The 25,911-nt window shown below is 45.4% G+C and overlaps 1 protein-coding gene across 5 annotated transcripts in view; it reads left to right on the top strand.

Annotated features, from left to right (window-relative positions):
• The window catches only part of odf2a (outer dense fiber of sperm tails 2a), a 114,254-nt gene that overhangs the window by 41,702 nt on the left and 46,641 nt on the right, over positions 1-25,911 (top strand). For 3 of the 5 annotated variants that reach the window (XM_085965302.1, XM_085965300.1, XM_085965301.1), the window contains exons 16-19: positions 2,587-2,745; positions 4,361-4,452; positions 8,831-8,993; positions 11,307-11,432. In XM_085965302.1, coding sequence (XP_085821428.1) covers positions 2,587-2,745; positions 4,361-4,452; positions 8,831-8,993; positions 11,307-11,432 — 540 coding nt within the window. Of the gene's footprint in view, positions 1-2,586; positions 2,746-4,360; positions 4,453-8,830; positions 8,994-11,306; positions 11,433-18,406; positions 25,892-25,911 lie in introns of those variants that run through there. The other 2 variants (XR_015073324.1, XM_085965303.1) reach the window with 2 other exon arrangements.

The raw sequence follows: 25,911 nt of genomic DNA, 5'->3' as shown, positions 1-25,911 counted from the left end.
GTTCTCGGCAGGTATTGAATTGTTAAGATTGCTTGATGACATTAACCTACTTTTAGATTTACTTCATAGTTAACAACTTTTCTTTTGGTAACTGGCACAAGCGTCACTGAGCGCCATCTTGGAACTTTGCAGGTTAATACTACAGTGTTTGCAGTATTGCCCAACTTACTCCAGTTCTAATTCAGTTTTGGGAGGTTGGAGGCTTGACGATTCCCCTTTCTTCACCACCCCCACACCCCCAAACTAACCAAATAACCCCTTCCCACGTGACCAGCTGCAGGAGGTGCACTCTGTGGGGTACGACTGGATCTAGTGTGCTCGTACAGAATTGCATCAACTTTCTTAATTGTTGGTTCTGAAGTTGTTTTTCTTTTTCTCCCCTCCTCTCATTCCCTGGAGACACCGACTCCTTGCTGGGATAAATACAGAACCACAAAGGCTAGGGAATATCCCCATCCTCAATGATGGTGGAGCCCAGCACGTGAGTGCAAAAGACAAGGCTGAAGCGTTTGCAACCACCTTCAGCCAGAAGTGCCAAGTGGATGATCCATATCGGCCTACTCCTGAGGTCCCCACCATCACAGAAGCCAGACTTCAGCCAATTCGATTCACTCCACGTGATATCAAGAAACGGCTGAGCGCACTGGATACAGCAAAGGCTATGGGCCCCGACAACATCCCGGCTATCGTGCTGAAGTCTTGTGCTCCAGAACTAGCCGCGCCTCTAGCCAAGCTGTTCCAGTACAGCTACAACATTGGCATTTATCCGACAATGTGGAAAACTGCCCAGGTATGTCCTGTCCACAAAAAGCAGGACAAATCCAACCCGGCCAATTACTGCCCCATTTGTTTACTCTCAATCATCAGCAAAGTGATGGAAGGTGTCATCGACAGTGCTATCCAAGCGGCACTTACTCACCAATAACCTGCTCACTGATGCCTAGTTTGGGTTCCACCAGGACCACTCGGCTCCCGACCTCATTACAGCCTTGGTCCAAACATGGACAAAGGAACTGAATTCCATAGGTGAGGTGAGAGCGACTGCCCTTGAAATCAAGGCAGCATTTGACCGAGTGTGGCATCAAGGAGCCCTAGTAAAACTGAAGTCAATGGGAATCAGGGGGGAAAACGCTCCACTGGCTGGAGTCATACCTAGCACAAAGGAAGGTGGTTGTGGTGGTTGAAGGTCAATCATCACAGCCCCAGGACATCGCTGCAGGCGTTCCTCAGGGCAGTGTCCTAGGCCCAACCATCTTCAGCTGCTTCATCAATGACCTTCCCTCCAACATAAGGTCAGAAATGGGGATGTTCGCTGATAACTGCACAGTGTTCAGCGACATTCACAACTCCTCAGATAATGAAGCAGTCCATGCCCACATGCAACAAGACCTGGATGACATTCAGGCTTGGGCTGATAAGTGGCAGGTAACATTCGCGCCACAGAAGTGCCAGGCAATGACTACCTCCAACAAGCGAGAGTCTAACCACCTCCCCTTGACATTCAACAGCATTACCATCGCCGAATCCCCCACTATCAACATCCTGGGGGTCACCATTGACCAGAAACTTAACTGGACCAGCCACATAAACACTGTGGCAACAAGAGCAGGTCAGAGGCTCGGTATTCTGCGGCGAGTGTCTCGCCTTCTGACTCCCCAAAGCCTTTCCACCATCTACAAGGTACAAGTAAAGAGCCTGGATGCGTGCAGCTCCAACAACGCTCGACATCATCCAGGACAAAGCAACCTGCTTGATTGGCACCCCGTCCACCACCTTAAACATTCACTCCCTCCACCACCGGCGTACTGTGGCTGCAGTGTGTACCATCTACAAGATGCACTGCAGCAACTCGCCAAGGCTTCTTTGGCAGCACCTCCCAAACCTGCGACCTCTTCCACCTAGAAGGACAAGGGCAGCAGGCGCATGAGAACACCACCACCTCCAAGTTCCCCTCCAAGTCATACACCATCCTGACTTAGAAATATATCGCCGGGCCTTCATTGTCACTGGGTCAAAATCCTGGAGCTCCCTACCAAACAGCACTGTGGGAGTACCATCACCACACGGACTGCAGCGGTTCAAGAAGACGGCTCACCACCACCTTCTCGAGGGCAATTAGGGATGGGCAATAAATGCTGGCCTTGCCGGCGACGCCCACATCCCATAAACGAATTTAAAAAAGGCACTTCCTGGTATCTTGTCCAAGTAGCCATTATTAATAGTCAGTGAGTTTCTGCAAACTATTTGTCTGTATGGGGCATCATAACTGAGCCTGGCATTGACTAAGCTTGCTTTCATTGGGGGAATCCTGCTTTTTGTTCCCCATCTTGGCTCAGGGGCACAGGGATCTATTCTACTATCCAGAACACCAACTAGGTTGAAATTGGCAAAGTCAACAAAGGCGAGGGATCAAAACTGGGACCCTTCCTGCCCTTGTGGCTGTTACTCACCGGATAAACTGGTCCATTGGGGAATAGAAGGAAATATTTTTTCCAAATATTTATAAAATGTATAAACATTAGATAGTTTTACAGTGGTGAAGATATTTTTGATGGACTCTTTGACACCTTTGTGTTCGCGCTGTAGGTGCGGAGACAGATGCAGAAAAAGCTGACTGATCTGGAGCCTGTTCCCGAGTTGTTGAAGTTAACCGAGCATAAACTACAGGACTGCCAGCAGCAGCTGGTCATATACGAGAGGAAAAATGCAGATCAGTCAGCTGTCATATGTGATCTCAGGATGGAGGTAGATTTGAATTTCTGTCCATTTGAGCTCCTTTTTTATCTGTTAACCTAACTTAATTGGTGGCACGCTTGCCTCTGGTTTAGAACTCTGTGGGTTCGAGTCACATTCCAGTGCTTCACGTAATCTTTTCAATGCAGCGCTGAAGGTGTACTGCATTGTCTTTCAGATATGTTAAACGGGGGCCTGTCTCCCTGCTGCACGAGTTCAAGTGAATGTTAAAGATTCTGTAACAGTACGCAAAGAGCAATCAACAGCACTAAAAACATTCATGCTGTGCCATATGTGGGATCTTGCTGTGTGCAGAATGACTGCTATGTCTATGTTTGCTCACATAAGCACTTCAAAGTCCTTCATTGTCTGTGAAGTGTGGGGCCGTTGAGAGACGCAAGTTTTTTTTAAACTTCACACTTTCTATGTGCGTGCAGACGATGGTGTGTAGTTCCAATAACTCTGAATAATGGTGTATTTGTGTTCTTTATAACTCCATGCAAAACCCAGGTAGCCTCCGGTCTTGCTCTGTAGAAAAGCTTTTTAACAATTGCGATGGGTGTGCTGTAATTAGACACATTATTCTGTCATCTATTATATTAAAAGTATGTAGATCAGGAGCTTTCAGTGGGACTAAAGGCACAACCCCAAGGCACCCTCTATTAGTACAACATACTTGGAATTTATCAGGCAAGTTTTTACTTTTTTTCAAATGTAACCTGGATTAGTTGTGAGACTTTGCAGTACAGTGTTTAACAGGAGAATCATGTCTGTGCTGATGGATGCAAAACTCACCTCACTTTGCACCTTTTGTTATTTCGTTCATGGGATGTGGGCGTCGCTGGAGAAGCCAGCATTTATTGCCCATCCCTAATTGCCCTTGAGAAGGTGGTGGTGAGCTGCCGCCTTGAACCGCTGCAGTCCGTGTGGTGAGGGTACTCCCACAGTACTGTGAGGGAGGGAGTTCCAGGATTTTGACCCAACGACAATGAAGGACCGGCGATATATTTCCAAGTCAGGATGGTGCGTGACTTGCAGCGGAACTTGGAGGTGGTGGTGTTCCCATGCGCCTGCTGCCCTTGTCCTTCTAGGCGGTAGAGGTTACGGGTTTGGGAGGTGCTGCCGAAGAAGCCTTGGCGAGTTGCTGCAGCGCATCTTGTAGATGGTACACACTGCAGCCACGGTGCGCTGGTGGTGGAGGGAGTGAATGTTTAAGGTGGTGGATGGGGTGCCAATCAAGCGGGCTGCTTTGTTCTAGATGGTGTTGAGCTTCTTGAGTGTTGTTGGAGCTGCACTCATCCAGGCAAGTGGAGAGTATTCCATCACACTCCTGACTTGTGCCTTGTGGAAAGGCTTTGGGGAGTCGGGAGGTGAGACACTCGCCGCAGAATACCCAGCCGCCTTCTGTAAATATCCTGGGGTGGGGGCAGGGGGGGGAAGGAACGGGAGGGAAGAAAAGATAAAATTGGATCCTATATGGTCCGTTCAGTTTCTATTTGGGGAAATGCATCAATACCAAATCAGCATTCACCTCTGCCAATGTGAAAGAGGCGTCAGACTGTGAGAGTTGAATCCTTGTTGAACTTGGTTCTTGTAACCTCTGCGGATTGATTCCTTACTCTCTCAGATTGAGGAGTTGAATGGCAAGACAAGAGAGAAGTGGCAGCATCTGCAAGAAGAAAATCATAATCTGAAGCTGAAATTGGAGACTCTGGAAAGGTTAGTTTTGTTGAGTGTAATTCAAAGGGGAAGGAGCTAACTGTGAATAGTGCTGCTGTAATGTGAGCTAAACCCAAACACACTCTTCCTCTACAGTCAGGATGCATTGTGCATAACGATAGAAAAATACTGCGGATGCTGGAAATCCAAAATAACAACAGAAAACGTTGGAAAAACTCAGCAGGCCAGGCAGCATCCGTGGAGAGAGAAACAGAGTTAATGATTCAGGTCGATCGACCTGAAGCGTTAACTCTGTTTCTCTCTCCACAGATGCTGCCTGGCCTGTTGAGTTTTTCCAGCATTTTCTGTTGTTATTTTGCATTGTGTATAACCCTGTTCTTATTGTGTGTTTTATTTTATGGGTTTAATTTCTCTGTCCAGTTCTTTGGCTGATTCACTTCAGTGCCCCGGGGAAGGGATTCTTCCCCTGCCAGTTTGCCTTCCCTCCTTGATCCTGATGACCTGACCTAAAACTGCTGAAATTTCCTTAGCCTTCCAAAGGCAGACGTTCTATGAAACTCAGTTGGGTCTGGTGTTGGAATTCTGTGGTTTCTTAGTTGTGAATCTTAAGAGGGGTAATATTGCTGTCAGATTGTTGTATTTGAAATGACTCGCTTCCCCATAAAATCCCTCTCTTAACTTTCTTGCAGATTCTGGACCATTTTCTGTCAGTAGACAATTGTTACATGTATGTGCTGGATTAAGTTGTCTTTTAAGGAGAGATGACAGGAGAAGTGTTAAACATAACAATAAATCGGAGCAGGAGTAGGCCATTCGGCCCGTCGAGCCTGCCCCGCCATTTAATAAGATCATGGCTGATCTTTTACCTCAATTCCACCTTCCCCGCTATTCCCATATCTCTTGATTCCCTTAGTATCCAAAAATCTATCGATCTCTGCCTTGAATATATTCAACGACTGAGCCTCCACAGCCCTCTGGGGTAGAGATTCACAACCCTCTGAGTGAAGACATTTCTCCTCATCTCAGTACTAAATGGCTGACCCCTTATTCTGAGACTGATCCTAAGTTCTAGACTCTCGAGCTAGGGGAAACATCCTCCCAGCATCCACTCTGTCAAGCCCTGTCACCCCTCATTCTTCTAAACTCTAGGAAATATAGGCCTAATTACTCAAGCTCTCCTCATAGGATTAATTAAGGAAAGCCAGCACAGATTTGTTAAAGGCAAATTGTGTTTAACCAACTTGATCGAGTTTTTGGATGAGGTAACAGAGAGGGTAATGCGGTTGACGTGGTGTACATGGATTTCCAAAAGGCATTCAGCAAAGTGCCACATAATAGGCTTGCCAGCAAAATTGAAGCCCATGGAATAAAAGGGACAGTGGCAGCATGGATATGTAATTGACTAAGTGACAGGAAACAGAGAGTCGTGGTGAACGGTTGTTTTTGGGACTGGAGGAAGGTATAGAGTGGTGGTCCCCAGGGGTCGGTTCTAGGACCACTGCTTTTCTTGATATATTAATGACTTGGACGTGGGTGTACAGGGCACAATTTCAAAATTTGCAGATGACACAAAACTTGGAAGTATAATGAACAGGGAGGAGGATAGTGATAGACTTCAAGAGGACATAGACAGGCTGGCGGAATGGGCGGACACGTGGCAAGTGAAATTTAACGCAGAAAAATGCGAAGTGATACATTTTAGTAGAAAGAGTGAGAGGCAATATTAACTAAAGGGGTTACATGAACAGAGAGACTTGGGGGTATATGTGCACAAATCGTTGAAGGCGGCAGGGCAGGTTGAGAAAGCAGTTAAAAAAGCTTTAGGGATCCTGGGTTTCATAAATAGAGGTATAGAGTACAAAAGTGTAGAAATTATGATGAACCTGTATAAAACACTGGTTTGGCCTCAACTGGAGTATTGTGTCCAATTTTGGGCACCGCACTTTAGGAAGGATGTGAAGGTCTTAGAGAGGGTGCAGAAAAGATTTACGAGAATGATTCCAGGGATGAGGGATGTGGATAATCTGGAGCAGCTGGGGTTGTTCTCCTTAGAGCAGAGAAGATTGAGAGGAGATTTGATTGAGGTGTTCAAAATCCTGAGGGGTCTGGACAGAGTAGATAGAGGGAAACTGTTCCTATTGGCAGAGAAATCGAGAACCAGAGGACACAGATTTAAGATGATTGGTAAAAGAACCAAAGGCGACATAAGAAAAACTTTTTTACGCCGCGAGCGGTTAGGATCTGGAATGCGCTGCCTGAAAGGATGGTGGAGGCAGATTCAATCACGGCTTTCAAAAGGGAGCTGGATAAGTACCTGAAGAAAAACAATTTGCAGGACTACGGGGATAGGTCAGGGGAGTTGGACTTGCAGAGGCTGGCCCGGGCTCGACTGGCCAAATGGCTGCCTTCTGTGCTGTAACCATTCTATGACAATCCCCTCATCGAGCAGCCTTCAGTTCCCCAAATATGGATTAGACCTGGAAGCAAAACAATAGTGTACCCTAATTTGAACTTCAAATGTTTTGACTAAGGATTTATATGATCTCTCTAATGAATTTTAAAATCTGATGTATGTAAATCTTATATCTAGTGCAGCTATCACACTTGGAAAATCTGTCATACTTTCAACCAATTAGTTCAAACATCATGTACATGAAATAGCAACCGATCGCGACTGCAGATACAGAACCTACCAGTAAACAGTGATTTTTTTTTTTAAAAAGCAAAGCAGTTGGTCTCTAATTGACCTAGGGGTGTACTAATTTGCATCAATTGGGCCATGTTTTCTTAAAGGATCAGGCCAGGTTACACACAGTTTAGGGGTGGAATATCCATTTAAATGTTTCATAGTGGTATGCTCCAGTCCTTATAAAACAGTGTATCTTTTTGCAGTGAGCAACTCTTCAGTTTGGTGAATATGTTTTGAAATTGCTTAAATTCTGAAATTGTTTTGCGTGTTTAGCAAGATTTGTTACACTCCAGTAACAGCCTCTTGAGGGTTGCAAAAGTATTTTCTCACCAAAATCGGACACCTTGGGCTAGATTTTCGTGGAGCCGTCAGGCGGGGTTTCAGGCGTGTGGGGGGGGGAATCCTGAATTTGGGGGTCCCGACACCATCCCGCCCAAAACCCCGCCCCACGTAAGTTTCAGGGGCGGCGGGTACCCGACCTGCCGAAACCAGGCGGGAAGGGATTAGTGCCAATTAACTGCCTGTTAACAGGTAGGTTTTAGCCTAATCCCTATTTTGAGGGGTTTCGTGTGGGTTTCCCGACGGCTCCAAACCACGCCAGGTTGGAGCGGCAGGCCGTCAGGTTGAAGGAGTTGGAGGGGTCGCGATGTTGGCGCTCAGGTGAGTGATGGGTGCATGAGTGTAAAGGTAAGTGTGTTTGGTGTGTGTAAAGAACTTTTACTCACCTGTACTTACCTTCACAGCCTTTCTTCCTGTAGCCGTCGGGAGCCCATCACTCACCCGGCACTTAAAGCTGAACGGCTGCAATCTGTGAAAAGTGACAGCCTTCAGCTTTGAGTGCCGGTGAGAGTTCTAACTGAGTCTGTGCAGAATGACTCATGTCAGAACTCAGACTGTCAGTGTTTGACAGCTTCAAACAGCTGTGAAACACTGATATTCTTGACAGATGAAATTGCAGTCTGTGACGTCACCTGTTGCCGGGTGGCCCGTAATTGGCCTGCTGAGCCCACTGGGCGGGCTCAACAAGGTCAATCAAGGGAAAATCGCGCGGATTGGCCGGACGTCGAAGTAGGCGGGTCAAAAACTCGAAAGGGGAAGTCCCGCCTTCTTCCCGACAGGTTCGGGAAAATCTACCCCCTTATGTCTGACATTTCAAAGCGATTTGCATGTAATGTCCAGGGCTTGTCGCAATGTAGGCAAATTCAGCAGCCATTTTGCACACGGTAAGTCCCACAAACAGTGATGAGATGAATGAGGGAGGAATGTCTCCCTTCTCCTCTTTGAATCGTGCTATGGGATTGTTAATATACTCCTGAACCACCAGAACAAGCAAATGGGCATCAGTTCAACATCTCGTCCGTAGGGCAGCGCTGCCTCATTGCAGTGTCGGCCTAGATTAAGTGCTCGAGACATGGAGTGGGGTAGGTGCACGCCTTTTTTTGGGGGGGGAAAAAAAAGCAAATGTGAATCGATTAATCAAAATTGAATTGTGTGGTTCAGCACATTTGTGATTCAGGCATGATCGAACACCTAACGGTTTTAGGAGCAGTAAGCAATGTTCCCTTTAAGCTGCGCAGCCTTCCAAGAAACCCATGCAGCCGGCTTGTCAATGTAAAAATCGCGCATGCACGGTATTATGAATGGCCCACGCAGCGCCAAAAATAATTACAGGGAACATTGGCAGTAAGGATATTTGACACTGAAGGAAGTGTTGATCATTATTCATAGGAAGCAGGAAGATGTAGATGCACAGAACCGGGAGCTGACTCAGGTGGTGGCAAAACGGGAGGAGTCCATTCACCATAACCAGCAGCGATTGGAGGACAAATCCCGTGAGTGCACCAGTCTGGCTCGACAGCTGGAGGCCGCCATCGATGATGCCAGACGCCAGGTCAGTTCAGTGAGATTTTACCAAACAGAGGAACAGGATGAGGCCATTCAGCCCCTCGAGCCTGTTCTGCCATTCAATTAGTTCTGTATCTTATTCATTTACCTGCCTTGGTTCATAACTCTTAATACCCTTGCTTAACAAATTATCAATATCCATTTTGTAATTTTTCAATTGACACAGCCTCCTCTAATCATCTTGAACACAAACTTGATCCTTTTAGATTCATGGCTACACACTGCTACTGTGAAGTCACTGCCTACTACCTGTATTTACTTGGTGCAGTCATAATAAAGAATTCTGTGATATTTTCAAAAGATTGCAGTGACAGTGTTGCTGAATGGCAGCTTTAGTAAGTAATCAGCTCAAACTTTACAAATTGAGTCCAGCAGTTTGACTTGTAAATAAATGTTTTTCTCAGCAAAAATCCTGCTGTGATCTCGAATGCGCTACCTGAAAGGGCAGTGGAAGCAGGTTTGATAGTAACTTTCAAAAGGAAATTGGATAAATACTTGAAGGGAAAAAAATTACAGGGCTGTGGGGAAAGAGCGAGGGGAGTGGGACTAATTGGATAGTTGTTTCAAAGAGCCGGCACAATGAGCCGAATGATGGCCTCCTGTACTGTATCACTCTATAATTCACTGAACAGACAGCAAGTAAACTGCTGTGGTATGTATTTTGACCACCTTGCTCTGTGGGCACAATGCCTAGAGTTAGTCTTTGAGGACTTTTAGCCCTCAGGATTGCTGACTCGCAGGTCACCCTCGAGTCAGCCACACTCCATAGTGTAAGTGAACTCAGCTCCCTTATCCTGATGGCATTGCACAGCCATGAAAATGTGCGTGGATAATTCTGCCGGTTTCAGTGATGGAAAATCGAGGACTGGGTCCAGCATGCCTGCTGACTGTGCCTCCGTGGAGCCCAGTACGCTCACCGAGACTGGCTCCTGACAGTGTAACACCACCCAGTAACGCCAATGTGAACAGCGCCCATCGAAGACTGAACACTTTCATGGTAGGAACTGCGATCATAGAATCATACAGCACAGAAGGAGGCCATTCAGCCCATCGTGTCTGTTCCAGCTCTTTCCTATCCAATTAGTGCCACTCCCCTGCTCTTTCCCCATAGCCCTGCAAATGACTCCTTTTCTATCCAATTCCCCTTTGAATGTCATTATTGAATCTGCTTCCACCACCTTTTCAAGTAGTGCATTCCAGATTCTAACAACTCGCTACGTAAAAAAATGTCTTCTCATTTCCTTCCTTCCCCCCCCCCCCAGGAATTTTTGCCAATTATCTTAAATCTCTGTCCTCTGGTTACCGACCCTCCTGCCAGTGGAAACAGTTCCTATTACAGGAAACTTTGTGCTATCCGGCACCCATGGGACCGAGCTACTGTCGTTTTTTTAAAAGCTCCGGATAGACCAGCGTCAATGTTATCAGATAGGAGCTTTTCATCGCAGTATCTGACCACAAACACTGTTGCTCAGCAACAGCTTGTAAACACTCGGCCCAGTAGCTTGGAAGCATCTCTGAAGCTGTTGCTAAGCGACAAAGACGCTTTCCAGAGCCTGCCTGTGAAAAGAATGCTACGAGAAAAAAAAACCTAACCAAAACGGCTGCTGATTTCTGCCGTTGGATCAAAGTTGCCGGACATTCAACCTCCGGATAGCTCAAAGTTTCCTGTACTAGACTTCTGTTTTAGACTTGACTAGTCCAGACTTGACTCTTCCAACACACTCCTGGCTGGCCTCCCACGTTCTACCCTCTGTAAACATGCGGTCATCCAAAACTCTTGTACCCGTGTCCTAACTCGCACCAAGTCCCGTTCACCCATCATCATCCCTGTGCTCGCTGACCTACATTGGCTCCCAGTTAAGCAACACCTCTATTTTAAAATTCTCATCCTTGTTTTCAAATCCCTCCATGGCCTCGCCCCTCCCTATCTCTGTAATCTTCTCCAGCCCCACAACCCTCCGAGATCTCTGCGCTCCTCTAATTCTGGCCTCTTGAGCATCCCCGATTTTAATTGCTCCACCACTGGTGGCCGTGCCTTCAGCTGCCTGGGCCCTAAGCTCTGGAATTCCCTCCTTAACCTCTCTACCTCTCTTTCCTCCTTTAAGACGTCTCTTTGACCAAGCTTCCTACCCTAATATCTCCTTATGTGGCTCGGTGTCAAATTTTATTTGATAATCGCTCCTGTGAATTGCCGTGGGACGTTTTACTACATTAAAGGTGCTACAGGTTGTTAATGCAAGTTAAATTGTCAACTGGAAAATGTTGGGAATAGTGACCAAATGCACCTCTGTTTGACTAGCTGGACCAAACCAGGGAGAGGGCCGTGTCAAAGGAGCGAACAACACAGAGCAAAATACTGGACCTTGAAACTCAGCTGAGCAGAACAAAAACCGAACTGACACAACTGCGACGGAGCAAAGATGATGTAAGTCGCGGGTTACAAAATCCCCGTTTAAAAAAGATTTAAATATATTTTTGATTCTTTCCTTTGGAACAAAGGATCAGAGAAGGCCAATGAGGCTGATCCCTGGCGCTCGTTGGACTGAGTTGTAATGAAGAGGTTAGAAAAACTTTTGAGTCTTCAGCTTTGAAAAGAGGTGCATGAGAGGGGAGAACATAAGAACATAAGAAATAGGAGCAGGAGTAGGCCAATCGGCCCCTCGAGCCTGCTCCGCCATTCAATAAGATCATGGCTGATCTGATCCTAACCGCCAATCCACTATCACAGAACCATCTCCTGAATCTAACAGAATTAGACACCCGAAATAGGAGCAGGATCAGGCTACACGGCCCCTGGGCCCGCTCCGCTACCCACAGGGCCATGACCGATCCGAACCTAGACTCATGTCCAAATTCCTGCCCGCTCCCCGTAACCCTTAATTCCCTTTACTTCTAGGAAACTGTCTATTTCTGTTTTAAATTTATGTAATGATGTAGCTTCTACAGCTTTTTGGGGCAGCATATTCCATGGACCTACCACCCTCTGAGTGAAGTAGTTCCTCCTCATCTCAGTTTTGAAAGAGCAGCCCCTTATTCTAAGACTATGCCCCCTAGTTCTAGTTTCACCCATCATCGGGAACATCCTCCCCGCATCCACCCGATCCAACCCCTTCACAATCTTATATGTTTCAATAAGATCGCCTCTCATTCTTCTGAACTCAAATGAGTAGAGTCCCAATCTACTCGACCTCTCCTCATATGTCCATCCCCTCATCCCCGGGATTAACCGAGTGAACCTTCTTTGTACTGACTCGAGAGCAAGTATGTCCTTTCTTAAGTATGGACACCAAAACTGTACGCAGTATTCCAGGTGCGGTCTCACCAATACCTTGTACAACTGAAGCAATACCTCCCTATTTTTATATTCTATCCCCCTAGCAATGAACGCCAACATTCCATTGGCCTTCTTAATCACTTGCTGCACCTGCATACTAACCTTTTGAGTTTCGTGCACCAGGACCCCCAGATCCCTTTGTACTTCAGTACTTTCCAGTTTCTTGCTATTAAGATAATAACTTGCTCTACGATTTTTCCTGCCAAAGTGCATAACCTCACACTTTCCAGTATTGTATTCCATCTGCCAAATCTCTGCCCACTTACTTAGCCTGTCTATGTCCCCTTGCAGGTTTTTTATGTCCTCCTCACTCACTACTTTCCCTCCCATCTTAGTATCATCTGCAAACTTTGATATGTTACACTCGGTCCCCTCCTCCAAATCGTTAATATAGATTGTAAAGAGTTGGGGACCCAGCACTGACCCCTGTGGAACACCACTAGTTACTGATTGCCAGTCTGAGAATGAACCATTTATCCCAACTCTCTGCCTTCTGTTAGATAGCCAATCCTCTATCCATGCCAGAATATTACCCCCAATCCCGTGATTTTTTATCTTAAGCAATAATCTTTTGTGTGGCACCTTGTCAAATGCCTTTTGGAAGTCTAAATACACTACGTCCACTGGTTCCCCTTTATCCACCCTATATGTTACTTCCTCAAAGAACTCCAGCAAATTTGTCAAACATGACTTCCCTTTCATAAAACCATGCTGACTTTGTCCTATTAAATTATGATTATCCAAATGTCCTGTTACTGTCTCCTTAATAATGGACTCCAAAATGTTACCTACCACAGATGTTAGGCTAACCGGTCTATAGTTTCCAGCCTTCTGTCTACTGCCCTTTTTAAATAAGGGTGTTACATTAGCAGTTTTCCATTCTGCCGGGACCTTTGCCGAGTCCAGGGAGTTTTGGAAAATTATTACCAATGCATCCACAATCCCTACCGCCACTTCCCTCAAGACCCTAGGATGTAAGCCATCAGGTCCAAGTGATTTATCCGCCTTGAGTCCCATTATTTTACCGAGTACCACTTCCTTAGTGATTTTGATCGTGTTTAGCTCCTCCCCCCCTTTAGCCCCCTGTTTGTCCAGTGTTGGGATATTCTTAGTGTCTTCTACTGTAAAGACTGATATAAAATATTCATTCAGTGTTTTTGCCATCTCCATATTTCCCACCATTAATTTCCCGGTCTCATCCTCTAAGGGACCAACATTTACTTTAGCCACCCTTTTTCTTTTTATATAACTATAAAAACTCTTACTATCTGTTTTTATATTTTTTGCTAATTTACTTTCATAATCTATCTTCCCTTTCTTAATCAAACTTTTTGTTATTTTTTGCTATCTTTTAAAGTTTTCCCAATCCTCTATCCTCCCACTAGATTTGGCTACCTTATATGCCCTTGTTTTTAGTCGAATACTATCCTTAATTTCTTTACTTAGCCACGAATGGCTGTCTTTTCTTTTACACCCTTTTCTTCTCAGTGGAATATATTTTTTTTGGAAGTTGTAAAATAACTCCTTACATGTACACCACTGATCATGTATCGTCTTACCCTTTAATCTATTTTCCCAATCCACCCTACTCAATTCCGCTCTCATACCTTCATAGTCTCCTTTATTCAAGCTTAGCACGCTTGTTTGAGATCCAACCTTCTCACCCTCTAATTGAATATGGAATTCAACCATGTTATGGTCACTCATTCCAAGGGGATCCTTTACTAGGATATTTTTAATTAATCCTGTCTCGTTACACAGGACCAGATCTAAGGTTGCTTGCCCCCTGGTCGGTTCAGTTACATACTGCTCAAGAAATCCATCCCTAATACACTCAATGAACTCATCCTCAAGGCAGCCCTGCCCAATTTGATTTGTCCAATTAATATGATAGTTAAAATCCCCCATAATTATAGATGTTCCCTTTATTACAAGCCTCAACTATTTCCTGATTGATACTCCGTCCAACAGAGTTGCCACTGTTCGGAGGCCTATAGACTACGCCCACTAGTGTTTTTTTCCCCTTATTATTCCTTCCCTCCACCCAAACTGTTTCATTATCCTGATCTTTTGACCCAATCTCATTTCTCTGTATTACAGTGATTCCTTCCTTTATTAACATAGCCACCCCACCTCCCCTTCCTTCCTGATCGTTAAATAACCTGGTATGTTTAATTCCCAGGCATTGTCACCCTGCAGCCATGTTTCTGTAATGGCCACAAGATCATACCCATATGTAGTTATTTGTGCCATTAACTCGTCTATTTTGTTACGAATGCTACGTGCATTCAGATAGAGAACTTTCAAAGATGTTTTGTGACACTTAGTTCCTGCTTTTGCCCTTTTTATTACTTTACCTTTTACTCCATACCTTCTGCCCCTTCCTGACACGCTCTGGTTTTTAATTTCCCCACTGCTACCTAAGTCTATGACCACCTCTGTTGTCATTTTTATTATTTGCTCTCTAGGAACCTCCCCCCCCCATTAGTTAGTTTAAAGCCCTCTCTACAGCCCTAGTTATATGATCCGCCAGGACTCTAGTCCCAGCACTGGCCAAGTGAAGCCCGTCCCAACAGAACAGCTCCCTCCTGCCCCAGTACTGGTGCCAGTGTCCCAGGAAGCAAAACCCATTTCTCCCACACCAGTCTTTGAGCCACGCATTTAACTCTCTAATTTTATTTGTCCTAGCCAAATTCGCTCGTGGCTCAGGTAGAGATTATTACCCTTGTGGTTCTGCTTTTTAATTTGGCCTCTAGCTGCTCAAACTCCCTCAGCAGAACCTCCTTCCTTGTCCTATCTATGTCGTTGGTACCAACATGGACCACGACAACTGGATCCTCCCCCTCCCACTCCAAGTTTCTCTCCAGTCCAGAGGAGATGTCCTTAACCCTGGCACTGGGCAGGCAACACAGCCTTCGGGACTCTCGCTCTCGGCTGCAAAGAACTCTATCTATCCCCCTAACGATACTATCCCCTACCACTACAACATTTCTTTTAACTCCCCCCACTTGAATGGGCCCCCGCTCCATGGTGCTGTGGCCAGGTTGCTCATCCTCCCCGCAGTCCCTGTTCCCATCCTCACAGGGAGTAAGAGCTTCGAACCTGTTGGACAAGTGCAAGGGCTGCGGCTCCTCCAACACTACCTCCTGGATCCCCGTACCTGCCTCACTTCTAGTCACACCATCCTGACCCTGGCCACGGACTACATCTGAATTAATTAATCTAATTGGTGTGAATACCTCGTGATACACAGAGTCCAGGTAACTCTCCCCCTCCCTGATGTGTCTCAGTGTTTGAAGCTCGGACTCCAGCTCTTCAACACGGAGCCGGAATTCCTCGAGCAGCCAACACTTACTGCAAATGTGATCACCGTGAGCATCAATGGTGTCCACCAGCTCCCACATATTGCAGCAGCAACACATCACCTGATCTCCCATTCTATGTAATTAATTAAAATTATTAATATTATTCTTAAATACCCTCTGCCCTGATTCTAGATGGTGAATATCACACCTTAGAAACTATAAACCAAAGAGATTTAAGCTTAAAAAGGGAGAAATACTTACCAACCAATCACTTACCCGCTTTCTGGTGACGTCACACTTGGATTACTTTTTACCTCTCTCCTTCCCTGCGAGTTCCCAGACGGGAGATTGGCAGGCCTTACCTGGTCTCTGGGGCCTTTTATAGCCCCGCTCTGCCGCTCGAGATTCCCGCCGACGCTGTGAGGCCTTACCTGGTCTCTGGGGCCTTTTATAGCCCCGCTCTGCCGCTCGAGATTCCCGCCGACGCTGTGAGGCCTTACCTGGTCTCTGGGGCCTTTTATAGCCCCGCTCTGCCGCTCGAGATTCCTGCCGACGCTGTGAGGCCTTACCTGGTCTCTGGGGCCTTTTATAGCCCCGCTCTGCCGCTCGAGATTCCCGCCGACGCTGTGAGGCCTTACCTGGTCTCTGGGGCCTTTTATAGCCCCGCTCTGCCGCTCGAGATTCCCGCCGACGCTGTGAGGCCTTACCTGGTCTCTGGGGCCTTTTATAGCCCCGCTCTGCCGCTCGAGATTCCCGCCGACGCTGTGAGGCCTTACCTGGTCTCTGGGGCCTTTTATAGCCCCGCTCTGCCGCTTGAGATTCCCGCCGACGCTGTGAGGCCTTGCCTGGTCTCTGGGGCCTTTTATAGCCCCGCTCTGCCGCTCGAGATTCCCGCTGACGCTGGGAGCTTTATGGAGGTATGCATGATGCCAAATGGAATAGAAAGGGTTAATCCCAAGCACGCTTTAAAGTTAAAGCACATTTGTGGGACAAGGGGACATAGTCAAAGGCAAGTTCAGGAAGCACTTCGCATGGATTAACACCTGACATGGCCTTCTGGGTAGCGTAGTGGAGGCCAAAACTCTGGATTCATGCGAGGCAGTTCTATGTGACATATTTGTGAAGTAAGTGGGAAACCAAGTGTTTCAAGTCTTTTAATATCATGATCCAGTATTCCAACCAGGGGTTAAAATATTTTTCTTCCCATTTTTCTCCTGTTCTATTTCTGGGGGGTTAGTGGGTGCAGGTGGGGCAGTGATTCACCCTAGGATGGGGTGTCCAACCATTTTCTATCTGCGGGACTCTCGGCTGTGTGCTATGGGTTCTCGTGGACCACAGGTAAAGGGTAAATCCACGTTCCCATTAATTTGCGTACATCTCCAGCTGTCGATGCTAATGCGTCTTGGTTTCCTGATTTTACAATTTATCCACCAAAGCAGCAACACTATAGACCAACCCGTTCCAAATCTCCAGGTCAACTAACTTCAAAGAGGGCAAACTACTGAATAAGACATAAGAAAATAGGGCTGACTTGTCCGGGTTTTAAGGGCCAAATTGCCTGGACTCGGATTGTATATGACCCCAGGGCTACAGTTTGGACACCCCTGTTCCACAAAGGGAGCAGACTTCTGTTAGCTCACCCAAGTGACTACTCCTCATGTATAAGGAGACAATTCAAACAGTGAGGCATTGCAGCCCTCGCCCAATGTTTGTACACTGGCGCACGCTTTCTCACGCAGTTGTCTGGATAAAGAGCAGTAGCGCTCTCGCATTGGGACACCGAGGAATTGTGCCCCACTGTTACTCTGGTCGTGATTAGCCAAGTCTGGGTGAATCGGTGATTGAACCTGTGGTGGGGGTTTTTTTTCCCTCCACTATAGCGTGCCTGCTCAGCAACTCTGCTTTTCAACTGCAGTACTTCTAGTTAAATTCAGGCATCAGTGGAGCCTTGCTTGATAGGATGGCGGTCTGGGGCTATAATACTGTGTACGGCTGATTCTGTGACCCATGTTCCCATCCAGCAGGGCTCTACGCTGGGAGTGGAGCCTCAAAATTGCCCTTGTGATCTCCTTAAACAAGTGGCTGGATCTCCTCTCGTGGCTCAACCAATTTATCCAGTGAGTAGCTCGCCCATACAGGCAGGTCCGAGGGTTTGGCCCCTGGTCTGTTCTGAGTTAGCTGCAGTGTTTCCCCCTAAGTTGGGCGGCCGCGCATCGATCCGGGGGTCCCGCGCAGGCCGCTCGCCAGCTGCTGCCGCTGGAAGAGACATCGCACATGCTCAACCACGCAGCAAATTTAAAGGGCCCGCGCAGGGGGAAAAGAAATTCGAAGGAACGTTGGTTAGCTGATCTCATCCAGGCCAACGGACAGAGCACTACAATTTACCTGAGCACCCCATGGTTAATGAAAGGAAAGTGATCAGGGCTCCTCACTATCTATACATTCCCTCTGGAAATGTGTGTGTGGGGGTTGGGGAGTCTGCTGAGGACTGGATCGGGTTCATAAGTTGCTCGAGACCACAGATTAATAATTGATACTTGGATGAGGAACCAGTGGACACCAGTGGAAAATTGTACCTCCGCACGAAGCCAATGCCTTCAAGTGAAGTTAAAGTGGGGGGGCGGGGGGGGGAACATTTTGAGCTGATAACTTAACGCACTGTGATGCTATTTATAGCTAAACGTGCGGTGAAGGATTTACGTTACTGACTGTTGAAAGTGTAATCGTGTCAAATCCAATTTGTGCAAAATTACTTCTTAGGCTGAGAGGCGATTCCAGAGCCGCTTGCAAGACCTGAAGGATCGTCTGGAGCAGTCGGAATGCACCAACCGCAGCATGCATAACTATGTCCAGTTCCTTAAATCTTCGTACGCAAATGTGTTTGGCGAAACTGTGTTAACGAGCTCTCCAGTCCGAACTCGATCACCTCTCTGAGGATCTCTGCAGTATCAGGAAATTGAACTCACTGACTTCTATTCCTTTTCTTGGGGGTCTGGACCTATAAATGATCTTAAAAAGAACACCATATGCAGCACGTTCTTATGAACTGGTTAATCTTTTTATTATATACGGATTGGAGACTCCAAGGGCAGTAATCGCTCCAGTTGTGGCCTCAAGTACAACTGATCCTAAATTAACAAACTTGTCAAATGGATCCTAAGAACTGTCTAATCATAGACTCCCAGTCTCGTATGGGATTAGATTTGTGAATTAATCAAGACAGTCTTGAGTTTCAGATCAGTGTATTTAGAACTGAAAATGCCCTAGTATTTATTAGAATTGTGACTTGTTGATTGACTGGTAAATTAAGCCACATGGCACACTGACTGCGGATAGCAGCATCCCTTGCCTTGTATTTCAGATCTATACATTTTGATTTGCAGCAATTCAATTTTATATTGTCATATATGCAGCAGACGTGTGTACTGCACAATGAAATGTTGATTTTTACGAGTCCTCCCAACATTGAACATAGCACACTCGTATACAGGAATTTCCCTGCTGTGATTTAGTGCTCGCGACCTTTCTCCCACTAAGCCAGCGAGCCTGTTAGCAGCTCTAACAGACTTAATATCGGGCTGAGGGAAGGACAGGAGTGTTGGGTTCGAGTAGGAGCGATTGCTCATTCCTCGGCGTGCTGCAACTCGCGTGCCTCACTCCTTCATTTGTTTTTTCTGGAATCTGACGATCTCTGTCTCTCCTCTCGCCTGCTCCCTTTTCCATTTTGCACATTAACCTCCTCTACTCCAGTCTCTGCCTGCATGGTGTATCATCTGACTTGACCACAATTACGTTGGCAATCCTCTTCGACACTACACTTCAAGACACAACTTCTGTTAAATTGAACAGAAGAACATGTGAGCTGATAACAGTTCCCCAGGACACCCCTACAGAAAACAGGGACATCAAAAACACTGCTCATTTATGTTGTTTCAACAAACTAATGAAGACCATAGAATCATAGAAATTTACGGCACAGAAGGAGGCTATTCAGCCCATCGTGTCTGTGCTGGCTGAAAGTGTTATCCAGCCTAATCCCACTTTCCAGCTCTTGGTCTGTAGCTCTGCAGGTTACGGCACTTCAAGTGCGTATCCGACTACTTTTTAAATGCGATGAGGGTTTCTGCCTCTACCACCCTATCGGGCAGTTCCAGACCCCCACCATCCTCTGGGTGAAAACATTTCTGCTCAACTCCCCTCTAATCCTTCTACCAATTACTTCAAATCTATGCACTGAAACGTTCCTAATTGCAACTTTTAAAATGTCCCTAAAATAATTAATTTGCAAAATTAATGTTGAGCTCAACAAGAATTTAAAAGTTTTTTTGTCTACAGGTGTGCATTTTTTAACAAAACTATTAACGAGTCATCTGTTCATTTAATACTTTATCTTACTCCAGCATGGAGAACAGGACCAGGAATTCTGTTAGCTTCAGTCAGTGCGACACGTGCTTTCATTAGTTTCTGGTCAACTGCTGGAATTAAAACAAAATTGGTCTGAAGCCCCTTGCATTCAATCATTTTGTACTTTAAAAAAATATTTTTTAATTTATGTTTAACAAGGGCCAAGGTGTGCTGTGAATTAGTCTGTATTATACTTTTGCCTGGGAGTAGTCGATGCAAACATGGTGCGTGAAAGGCGTGTTCTATCCCTCAGTGCCAACATACCTCATTTTGATAAAGACGGGACAAATCACCAAAAATGTCAGTAACTTTGCAAAGTTCTGTTATTAACTAACTTCGAGGCCCTTGACTTGTCAGTTTTTGGATCCATTTGACAATGATGTACCTGTACCTGAAAATATAAATACTGGATCACATCAGCTGTGCTGATTCGAAGCTGCAGCCTCTTCCTGTCTGTCTTTCTGTGTCTCTAGCTCATTCTCTCACTCTTTCTCTCTTGTATTTGCTGTGATTCATCTCTTGTAGGACGGCCTGGGGCTTGGTGTTCTAGGATGAGGTCAAGTGAGCCGAAGGGCCACCTCCATCCAAATCTATCGTGTGATCTGTGTGAGAACCGTCCTCTAAAAGTGGGACAGGTTTTCAATGCCAAAATCTAAAACGTTCTCGAATAAAAGGCCTGTTTGGCGAACAAAAAGTCTTTTGTTTCGGTTGTGCGGAAGCAGCACAAGAAATGCTGGTGTTTTTTTTTTAAAAAGTTGTATTGCTGAGGAAACTGTAGATTTAAGTCTTGATTACACCGAGTGGATTGTTTACTGTGTGCAGTCAAAAAAAAGTCAAAGTGAAGAGTGAATTTTCTTTGCAGCTGTCGGAGAACTTGCTTGTCTGAGACGCCAGTCGCTGCGTGATTCTTTTTCGTTGTCTACTTAAAAGTAATATTTCCCTCTGAATATTTAGAGTGTTAAATGGACACTAGCCCTGAATTAGAGATGAAAAAATACTGCTGAATAACCATTACATGCCACTTGGTAGAAAATCCTGCTGTATTTGCACTGAGGGGAACAACCAGCGAGTGAGAATGGAGACCATCATTCTAACGAGGCCTATTTTAAGCTCTTTGGCCTAGAACTGGTTACATTGTGAGAGACAAAGTCACACTTTTGTGAAATCAAAGTTGAAATAATTATTTTATGATGGGTAATCTTGGGATAGCAATCTGTTTGTGTGTGTTTTGGGGAGGGGATGACAGCTGTGAATTAGTAACATTACAAATTAAAACTAGATTTATTGCATTTAAATCAAAATAAATAAACTTGCTCAAATTTTTCTAAAATACCATTTAAAACCATCTTCAATCACTGCTCTGCATTTTAAATTCAAGTCCGAAATAGCTAGCTAAGATGACCTGTAAGAAATTTCCTCATGCTAGCAAATTACTTAAACTCTTTACAACTTTGTAAAAGCTCACGCTGACCTCATTACTTATCCTAAGGGTCATATTCACCAAGTACTTGCTTGCGAGCAGATGTGCAACATACTGAATTGCAGGTGCAGAATGATCCTGATTAGGCAAAGAGCCACGTTGAGTGCTGTACCATATGGCATAGAATCATAGAATGATTCAGCGCCGAAGGAGGCCATTCGGCCCATCGTACCTGTCCAGCTCTTTCAAAGAGCTATCCATTTCATACTACAGCCAAAGTCGGATCTCCGAGGGATTATGTCAGTTCCACTTTTACATAGATGGACAGCTTTATAGTGCGGCTTTAATTTTCAGATGTTCACTCCCGCTGTAAACCAGATTGGGCAGGACTTCAGCGAGCCACAGTACATCAGTCCACCTCCGCTCCAGGAAATCTCCAGCGGCAAGGAAGCCCAAGACGTGGGTGTGGAAGAAAATGAGTATTGAGCGGCACAACCCACTTGTTGTAAGCAGTACAAGAGGGTGTATCAACACACTACCAGTGGTGCGAACTAAACCAGATCCCACTGTGTTCAAAAGTCAGCAGCCCTTTGAAAGCTTCCACCAATCACACATCCTCTGGCTGTGTACTTCCTATAGCACAAGTCATTCCCAATCGTTGCAGTCTGGAAATCTGTAGCATTGTTTTAAGTTCTTTTGCAAGGCATTGCTCGTGACTGTTACAAGGCCAACATATTTAAATACCAACAGATCTCCCATGGCATTGCTCTTGGGTCAGTAGCATCGCTGTGATGTTTATCTGACAACCTGGCCTGTCCCTTTAATGCCACTGCTCCAATAGTGAACTCGGAGAGAAGTTATAACTGCTTGTAAAGTTCACACTTCAGAGCAGTGACTGACTGACTTTCTATATGTATCTTGCATTCATACAGAGGCTTTCATGCCAAAAGGCCTCAGCATCAAAGTTCCCCCTAATTTTTTTTTCGTGCATGGTCCCTTTAACTGGCTGGCCCATTCACAGTTTCTTCCATATAAAAACCGGTGAGCGGCCTGCACGGGACCTCCAGACAGCTGCGCGGCTACACAGTTTAGCGGGAACGTTGCTCAGCATATTGCACAATCTTATTCCTCAAATAAAGTGGGGGGGACCGTAGGTTGTTGTGGGAAGGGAAGCTGAATGGCCACTCTCATCTGCACTTCTTGTGACTTGTTATGTAGAAAAACCTTTTTATTCGGAAAAATTTAATCGAACGTGGGACTATAATTCAAATTCCAAGCTCTCTATATTAATACCATTTTTAACCCCCTGCCCATTTTAAAATGTTTTTCTCATGGGCACATAGGAATTGCTAGACCGCAAAAGACCAAGTTCCATCTAGTTTGCCTTCTACCATCCTGGTAGTCGCATGATCCAACGATAATGGAGTTGTTGAATAATCACAGCAATCAATCTCTATCAATGAGTCTACAACAGACCCAGGCATGAGGTGAGGAAAACCCCCAGCGGTGGAGAGCTTTGGGAACCATAGGTCCAAAATCGCCTGTTCCTCCCGGGCACGCTACACTCCCCACGTCATTCTCTTTTTTTTTAATCCCTCTCGTGTTCTCTGCGACGGTTGATAGGTGATTGCCGCCTCCCAGGAATCTGCCCAATGCACCTGTGTAATTGACCGCTGCAAAGGGGTTCATGTGGCACCACTCAGCTTTTTATTATCACTCCCTACACGTGTACCTCTTACTTGGCAAAGTAGTGAGTACTTGATCCAGCTAAGATTACAATCTCTGCATATAGGGAATTGCAGGTAGACCCTCTAAGCTACCACTCTGATGTAACACGGTGCCCTGATTTGTTGTGCCTCAGTGCCGCTCCGCAGTCTTGTGCACAAAAGAAAGAGTAAACCTCAAATGCTTATATGGCCTATGGGTTTTATTACACCGATTTCCCTTTGATTGGCTATGGCGTTTAGAACCTTTTTGTACTTTATTGCTTAAAAATGAGTTTGACTTTTCATTTTTTTTTTAAAAATTAAAGCTGCAAATTTCTACTGCAGTAGGAATTGAAGCAAGGTTTTGCTGGGATTGGGCATGTCTATATCTTGAAGCATAGCAGCACTAAATAGCTCTGGAGAGCACTGCTCTCCTGAGGGGCTGGCTAGGTGACCACCTCTGCCCCTCAGAGGGGTTCAAGTGGCACAGGTCAGTCTCCGAAGCAAACTGCTGTACTTGTAATGTATATCCTTCCTTACCGTAATATGCAGCATCGATAGTGGAGCCTGCTGAGGTACTGATGCAAACACCTTTCAGCAGTGTGTAGTTTGAAAGCCCAGAACACTTGATTGCAAACTTCAGATTATTTTTCCTGCTTTTAATGGCTCCTTTTGTGAATGTGCGTTGAATGAGAAGAATTTCCTCCTGTTAGTGACCCCTGGTTTGACACAAGAATTATGTGTTTTGGATTTTTAAATCTCTGCTTTGCAGTCTTGTGTATCATGCAGAAGTGAGTTTTAAAAAAATTAAAGCCTAGAAATCATTGTGATATTAGCGTAAGGACATGTAATAGGCTATATTTCTGTAATCACTGCTCTGTCTAGAGTTTTGCGTTCCAGAAACACATAACAGGAAGTCCGCTCCAGGCCGCCCACTGTTTTAATGGCTGGAAGTCTGGGGGCAAGCGTCCAATTCTCCTACGTGCTCGTGAACTGAAGCTTTGCACCAGGTGTGTTGGAAGAAGAAATACCCCCATAGCGATATCTCTTTGTTTTAAGATGTGTTAAATTATTCGTTCTAAAAACAAAATGGTACATGGAGAAATGTCATTCGTCCGAGTTAGGTGCCCATGTCCCCACATCACAAACAGTAATTTTTTTTAGGTGTAGTTCTTTCCCGGGACACGAGATAAGAAAAAGGACAATTATTCCAAAGTGCTTCCCTTTTTTTTTTGGTTTGACATAATTTTAACAACCTGTCCGCAGGCTAGAGAGAGCAGGTTTCCTCATCAGGAAGATTTTACATAGAATTTACAAGTTAGTTTGAAGTAATCTACCCTTTCTATACTGTTTACAATTTTATATCCCTCTATAAGATCACCTTTCAGATGAATCTATTATAGGTTGCAAAGCCTAAGTTTGTTTAGTCTTTCCTTATAACTCTTTACATATAAGTAGAGGTATTGAGTACAAAAGTAAAGGAGTTATGCTGAACCTTTATAAAGCGCTGGTTAGGCCACAACTGGAGTATTGCGTCCCGTTCTGGTCACCACACTTTAGAAAGGATGTGAAGGCCCTTGAGAGGGTGCAGAGGAGATTTACCAGAATGGTTCCGGGGATGGGGGATCTTAGCTACAAGGACAGGTTGGAGAAGCTGGATTTATTTTCATAAGAGCAAAGGAGGTTGAGGGGTGATTTGATAGAGGTGTACAAGATTATGATGGGTTTGGATAGGCTCGTCGGGGAAAAGCTGTTCCCATTAGTTGATGGTACAGGGACTAGGGGGCACAGATTTAAGGTTTTGGGCAAGAGATACAGGGGGGGATGTGAGGAAAACCTTTTTTACACAACCCGTGGTGAGGACCTGGAACGTGCTGCAGACGGAAGTGGTGGAAGCGGAGACACTCAGTGTTTTCAAGAGGAGACTGGATGGGCACTTGAGGCAAATAAACTTGCAGGGCTACGGGGATAGAGCGGGGGAATGGGACTGACTGGATTGCTCTACAGAAAGTCAGCATGGACTCGATGGGCCGAATGACGGCCTCCTGTGCTGTTATGACTCTGAAAGCTACATTGAATTTACAGCATGGAAACAGGCCCTTCGGCCCAAGAGCAGGTCCGTGCCGGTGTTTATGCTCCACACGAGCCTCCTCCCACCTTGCTTCATCTCGCCCTATCAGCATATCGTAACATTAGAAAGGCTAACTGATAGTCAGCCTGCACTTTGACTTTCTACAGAACCTTGAGTGGTTCATTCTAAGAGAAATCGAGGTATTATGCACAGGTTTTATATTCATTTTAAATTGATGGCAGCTGCTACCAATGTTCCCTGTAATTTTATTTGGCGTCGCGTGGCCCCTTTACTGCAATGAAAAACCGGCTGCACGGGTTCCCTGGGGCGCTGCGCAGCTTAAAGGAAACATTGGCTACAACTGTTGCCCCATTCAATCATGGAATAAACCCCTACTTAATGATTTGGGACTAAACTGTTTTCGGTCCCACGTACTCTGGTGCTTCAACTAAATATTTTGTAAATCCCTTTATAAAATACAAAAACCACTTTTAGGTTTTCAGGGTGAAATATTGCTAGAAGTTGTAAATAACTTTTTTAAATACTTATTTTGTATACTTTTTAATATTTGCAAATGTTGATATATGCAGTATATATTTGTTTTTGGATTAATAAAAATGGCCAATTTGTTTGAAAGTCAATAAGTTTGTCAGTCTGTGTCTTT

This window comes from Somniosus microcephalus, chromosome 23 (assembly GCF_052327205.1).
Source record: "Somniosus microcephalus isolate GS21.2 chromosome 23, FLI_Smic_1.0, whole genome shotgun sequence".
Lineage (NCBI taxonomy): Eukaryota > Metazoa > Chordata > Chondrichthyes > Squaliformes > Somniosidae > Somniosus > Somniosus microcephalus.
The sequence above is the reverse complement of the archived record's forward strand: the minus strand, read 5'-3'. Positions and strand labels throughout refer to the sequence as shown.